Here is a 6,637-nt window from a genome sequence, read left to right on the forward strand (position 1 = left end):
CACAGATTTTTCCTAAGGTCACATGGCTAGTGAGTGGAAAGCTCAGGATTTGAACATAGTCTGGCTCTGGAAACTGTGGAAGACCAAACCATGGATTTTATGTAGCAGCAAAGGAGAGTCACTAAAAGGTTTCAGGACAGGGAGCGACTTGATAAAGAGCTTTTAAATAAAGCTCTCAATCTCCATTGTGCTCATCTTCCTGTCTGGCAAAACTTCAACAGTAGGTGTCCCCGGCGAGGCAAGGCCATTCAAGACAGGCTTTGAGGGATTTGAGGAAACTCTGATGGAGTCCAGAGCTTCATCTGGGCTTTGATGTTGCCTCTTAAACTTCGTCTTCATCTAAGCTTCTCCTACCAAGAGATGAGTTGGTTGGAGGCAGGCAGCAACTGGGTAGAAAAACAAAACTGAGGAAGAGATAGACCTAAAGACCAGGAGCAAGAGGACCATCTGTTTGTCCACTGCTGATCTGCCCTGGCAGGGGCTGATGAATCCTTTGGTGTTGCCGGAGATGGTCAGATCTCATGAACTGTCGGCCACACTGATCACATTCATATGGTCGATACCTGGTGTGTATCCGCATATGTCGTTCAAGCTCATCAGAACGAAAAAAAGACCACGGGCAGCCTTCCCAGGTGCATCTATAAGGCTTCTCACCTGGGGAGTGACAAGGAGAGATGAAATTTAGTAGATGGAGTCAAAAGGTGGGATGGGAGAGATATAACTATGAACAAGAGCAGTCAAGATCAGGGAATCAAAAAGGAAGATTCAGGAAACCAGTGAGGGACAACAATGATCAGTGCCACTCCAGTCATCTTGGCAGTCATTCTGGATGGCAAGTTGGTGGGGTCAGTGTAGCTTGGGTCCAAGCTTGAAAGATGAAGGGTTAATCCTAAGAAATTACAAATCTGTGCTCCAGCACAGACCAAAAAAAGCCCAGACTCCTCTATCTCCTCCCCATCTGATACCTCATTCACCTGTGTGTTTGCGCTGGTGACTCACAAGGTGCGAGCGCTTGGTATAGGCTTTTCCACAGTTCTTATACTGACAGCAATAAGGCCTTGAAAGGGGAGATTTCCTCCTGGGTGCTGCTTTCTGGCCACTGGAGTTCTCTGCTCTCCTTGGAGCCTGGATGGGCGGCTCAGGTAGGAAGAGGTCTTCCTGGCAGTCTAACTTGTCCCCAAGAGCATCAAGGGGGTCTAAGGTCAGCAAAGACTGGGACCTATCTGAGGGCATCACAAGGTCATAGGGATCTCTAGGCGGCAACATCTGAACCATGGAGGGGAGCATAGGCTGGGTCTCAGTGGAGGGCATGTTTGGGGCCCATAACATTTTAGGAGTTAAAGAGGGTCTGAGAGAAGGTAGTAATTGGGGATCAGAATAAGGCATTGTTGGGGCATTAGTGTGGGACACGGAGATGCCACTTGAATCTGGGACTGGCAGACTGTTGGGGGGTATCTTCAGATTCTCACTGAAGGTCCTGGCCATTCCTGGAATACTGGGCTCTCCTAAAGGCATCATCATCTGGGGCTCCTCGTACATCATCATCCCTGGCTGGGAGGGAGAGACTCCCTGACAGTAAGTCATCTGGGAAGGGACAAGAGCCGCTTGTGGGCAACAGTTCACAGAGTACTCAGGTAGTAACACATTGAACTGGGGCCCCACTTCACCCATATTCTGCACAGGTGCCTCAGCAGACACCAAAAAGGTCCCTAACATCTCTGTGCCCTGAGGACAGTGTTGAGTGTCTAGTGGGCTGTGGTTCCAAGAGGTGTGTATTCCGCCACTTCTGAAAGACAGAGACATATCCAAGATGGACATTGCTCTCTCGTCATCCTAGGAGAGAGAGAGAAAAAAAAAAAAAAAAAAGATGAACTTCCACTTTCACATGTCTCTCCTTCCCATCCCAAGATCCCATTCTAATCCAAGCTTCCATCATCTTTGGTCTGAATTATCCCACTTCCAGACTATTCTCTGGCTTGAGCTACGAAGCAGGTCTTGTTGACAGGAGGAGCACGACGGAGCCTAGGTGTAAGCTGTGCCACTCTTCCTGTTGGCATGTTTGTTTTTTATTTCATACAAAGCAACAAAAAGAAAACAAGATGTTCCATGTTAAGCTACCTTCAGTAAAACTCTGAAAACACACTCAAATTCCAGATTATATGTATGAAGGTGAAAATATCTCAAACCAGCAGATTAAGTACAGAAATCCTCAAAGACATCAAGAATGTAGGCTTCAGATGGATCCTGACTTCACCATTTGCAAATATTTATCTATAGAAAAGGGATTCCCGGGGCTGGGGATGTGGCTCAAGCGGTAGCGTGTTCGCCTCGCGTGCGTGCGGCCCAGGTTCGATCCTCAGCACCACATACAAACAGAGATGTTGTGTCCGCCGAAAACTAAAAAATAAATATTAAAAGAAAATTCTGTCTTTAAAAAAAAAAAAAAAAGAAAAGGGATTCCCGAGTAGCGACTGCATGAACAGATCTGTCATCAAAGAGAAGTTATGTCCAGGCACCATGGCACATGCCTAATCCCAGTGACTATGGAGGTGAGGGTAGAAGGATCACAAGCTGGAGGCCATCTACTGACTTAGAGAGTCCTGTCTCAAAACATCACCAGATTCCTTATTAGAAACCATGTACACCAAAAGACAGGGGTTGGATGTATTAAAAGTGCTAAAGGGAAAAACTACCAATCAAGAATCTTATATCTGGCAAATCTGCCTCTTTCAAAAATGGATATTAAGCCCAGCACAGTGGTGCATATCTGTAATCCCAGTGACTCAGGAGGCTGAGGCTGGAGGATCACGAGTTCAAAGCCGGCCTCAGCAAAGGCAAAACACTAAGTAACTCAGTGAGACCCCGTCTCTAAATAAAATAAAATACAAATTAGGGCTGGGGATGTGGCTCAGTAGTCAAGTGTCCTTGAGTTCAATCCCAAGTCCCCCTCCCCCCGAAAATGGATATTAAGATATTCCCAGAGAAACAAAAACTGACAGATCATTCCAACTTGACCTGCCCTGCAAGAAACGAATGGCAGCTAGGCGCTGTGGAGCACGCCTATAATCCCAGCAGCTTTGGAGGCTGAGGCAGGAGGATCACAAATTCAAAGCCATCCTCAGAAATGGTGAGGTACTAAGCAACTCAGTGAGACCATGAAGAAATGCTAATGACAGTCTTTCAAGTAAAAATGAAAGGATACAGGACAACAGTAGTTTGAAGCCATAGAGAAATTTATCATAAAGATCTCTGTGAAACGTAAATACAAGGACAATTTTAAAAAGTAAGATTATTATAACTTTGATTTTAACTCCGTTTTTTGTTTTCTACATAATTTAAGATACTAATGCATAAAAATTATGAACCTGTATTTCTGAGCATACAATGAATAAAAATGTAATGCTATAAAACTATGTTAAGCTATTGAAGTTAAGCTGGTATAAATTCAAATTACTGTTATAACTTTAGAATATCAAGTGTAATCCTTATGGGAACAACAAATAGTTACAGAGATACAAAAGAAAATGAGGAAACCGTATAAGTTTCACTACAGGAAAAAATAAATAAGTAAGACATAATGGTGAAGATGAGGGATAAAAATCAAAGAATTAAATTTCTCCTTGTCAATAAATATTTTAAATGTGATTTTACTCTTCAATCTAAATGTAAATGGATTATACTCTCAAAAGACAAATTGGCCAAAAGGATTTTTAAAAACATGATGTATTTTGTTTATAAGACACTCAATTTAGGACTGGGGATGAAGATCTGTGGTAGAGTGCTTGGTTATTGGTTAGCATGTGAGGCCCAAGATTCAATCCCTAGCACCACAAAAAAGAAAAAACTCAATTTAGATACAAAGGCCAAAGACACAAATAGGTTGAAAGCAAAAGAGAAGATACTCCATGCAATAGCAAACAGTAAAAACTGGAGGAGGCTATACTAACCAACTTTAAATTAAAGAAAAAATTACAAGAGACAAAAGACATATATTAGTAAAGGGCCCAATTCAGCAAGATAAAACAATCGTAAACATTTAGGTACCTAATAATAGACCATCAAAATATATGAGGCAAAGCTGGTTGTGATGGTACACAGCTATTAATTCCAGCAACTGGGGAGGCTGAGACTGGAGAATTGCAAATTTGAGGCCAGCATGGGCAATTTAGTGAGACTGTGTGTCAAAAAATAAAAATAAAAATAAAAAGGGCTGTGGATGTTGCTTGGTAATTAAGCAACCCTGGGTTCAATCCCCAGAACCAAAAAGTGGTGCATGTAATTCCAGCTCCCAGAGGCTGCAGCAGGAAGGTTATAAAATGGAGACCAGCCTATAACTCTATCTCAAAATAAAACTTTAATAAAAGGACCAGAATGTAGCTCAGTGGTACAGTGTATGCCTAGCATGCATGAGGCCCTGGGTTGAATTCCCAGTACAAAACAAAACAAAACAAACAAACAAACAAACAAACAAAAAACAGTGTGTCAAATAAGAAATCACAAGGAAAATTGGAAAATACTTAAGAGTCCAATTGTTTTAGTCAGCTTTTTGCTTCTGTAACTACAAGACCTAACAAGAACAATTTTAGAGGAGGAAAGTTTTATTTGGAGCCTCATAGTTGAGGTCTCAGTCCATAGGCAGCCAGCTCCATTTCTTGGGGCAGGAGGTGAGAAAGAACATTATGGCAGAGAGAAGCAGCTCACATGATCAGAAGGTAGAGAGAGGTCTCCATTGCCAGATACAAAATATATATACTTCTAAAGCACAAGCCTAATGCCTACCCACTCCAGCTACACTGGACCTACCTTCAGCCATCACACAGCTAATCCCATCAGAGGATTAATTCACTCAGTTTAAGGCTTTTCATAACCCAATCATTTCCTCTCTGAATGTTCTTGCATTGTCTCACCCGTGAGCTTTTGAGAACACCTAATATCTAAACCATAACATCAATGAAGATAAAAACAGAACATACCCAAACTTAGAGAATACAGCCAAAGCAGTGATGAGGGGGAAAGAACAGCTGTAAATGTGAATAGATAAGTTGGTTCTTAGGAAAGATTAACAAACTTGCCAAACCTTTAGCTAGACTAAGGAAAAACAGAAGATTTAAATTACAAGTTAAGATATGAAAAAAGGAGGCATTATCAATCCTACACAATAAAGTGTTATCATAGAGTACCATGAACAATGCTACACCAACAAACTGGATAATCAGGAGGAAATATACAAATTCCTAGAAACACAAAACTATCAAGACTAAATCAAATAAACTGAAAACCCATAAAATCTAATAACAAGATTAAGTCACTAATCAGAAGCCTCCAAGACAAAGAAAAGCCCTTGACTTGATGGTTTTACTGGTGAATTTTACCAAACACTAAAAAAAAAAACAAAAACCATGTACACACACACATAACAACTCAAAATGGAGCAAGACCTAAAGGCAAGAGATTAAAACTACAAAACTCTTAGAAGAGTGGATTTAGGAGGACCACCACCACCCCGCCCCGACCCCAGGGCTGGGGAGGGGCTGTCCCTGTGGCTCAGCTCCAGGTGCTGGGTTGGATCCTTAGCACTACATAAAAATAAATAAATAAAATAAAGGTATTGTGTCCAACTACAACTAAAAAAAACCTCTTAGAAGAAAATGGGATAAAGCTTCATGACATCAGATTGCTCAGTGATTTCTTAGATATGATAAAGACACAGGCAACAGAATAAAAACTGACAAAGTAGCTCCATGAGAATTAAAAAAAATTTGTGAATCAAAAAGAAAAACTGATGGGTGGGGTTTGTGGCTCAGTGGTAGAGTGATTGCCTAGCACATGTGAGGGACATAAAAAATAAATAAGTAAATATAATAAAGGTATTGTGTCCATCTTCAACTAAAAAGATAAATTTTTTAAAAAGATGAAACAAACACACACACATACAATTAAATTTAAAAACTGTTTTTTGCAAAGAACATTACTAACAGAATTAAAAGAAAACTCACAAAATAGAGAATATACTTGCAAAATATGTCTATATATGGAGTACTGGAATGGATCTGCACCATGTACAGACAGAGGAATGAGAAGTTATGCTCCATTTGTGTACAATATGACAAAATGCATTCTACTGTCATGTATAACTAATTAGGAAAATTTTTTAAAAATACTGTATGGAGAACTCCGGAAACTGAATAACAAAACAAAAAACAAACAATCCAAACTCAAATGAAAATAACAATTGCTAAATGATTCCAGTTAAGTCCTACTTTACAGTAGAAGAATATAATCTAATGAATTTGGAAGGAATGCTGGGACTGCCATTATTTTGCAACTCCCTGATGAAATTTCTGATGGAGAAAAAAATTAAAATTTGGTATTAAAATCAGTAAGCAAACCAGGCCCGGTGGCACACGCCTATAATCCCAGTGACTCAAAAGGCTGAAACAGGAGAGCAAGTTCAAGGCCAACCTCAGCAATTTAGTGAGGCCCTGGGCAACTTAAGGAGACCTTGCCTCAAAATAAAAAATAAAAAGGGCTGTGGCTTAGTAGTAAAGCACCCCCGGGGTTAAATCCTTAGTTTCTCCCCTCCCCCCCCCCCCCCCCAAAAAAACCAAATGAGTGAAATGGCATGTGAGAAATCGTG

General features: G+C 40.8%; 1 protein-coding gene across 1 annotated transcript in view; it reads right to left on the reverse strand.

The window, feature by feature from the left end:
- Positions 1–421: 421 nt before the first annotated feature.
- LOC107141474 (Krueppel-like factor 17) overlaps positions 422–6,637 on the reverse strand; it is a 7,592-nt gene continuing 1,376 nt past the window's right edge. Inside the window, exons 2-3 of the mRNA XM_015484715.2 lie at positions 975–1,833; positions 422–654 (exon numbers count right to left, since the gene is read on the reverse strand). Of these exons, the coding sequence (XP_015340201.2) occupies positions 422–654; positions 975–1,833 (1,092 nt within the window). The remainder of the gene's footprint in view (positions 655–974; positions 1,834–6,637) is intronic.

The sequence above is a fragment of the Marmota marmota genome, unplaced genomic scaffold (assembly GCF_001458135.2).
Source record: "Marmota marmota marmota unplaced genomic scaffold, marMar, whole genome shotgun sequence".
NCBI classification, from domain to species: domain Eukaryota; kingdom Metazoa; phylum Chordata; class Mammalia; order Rodentia; family Sciuridae; genus Marmota; species Marmota marmota.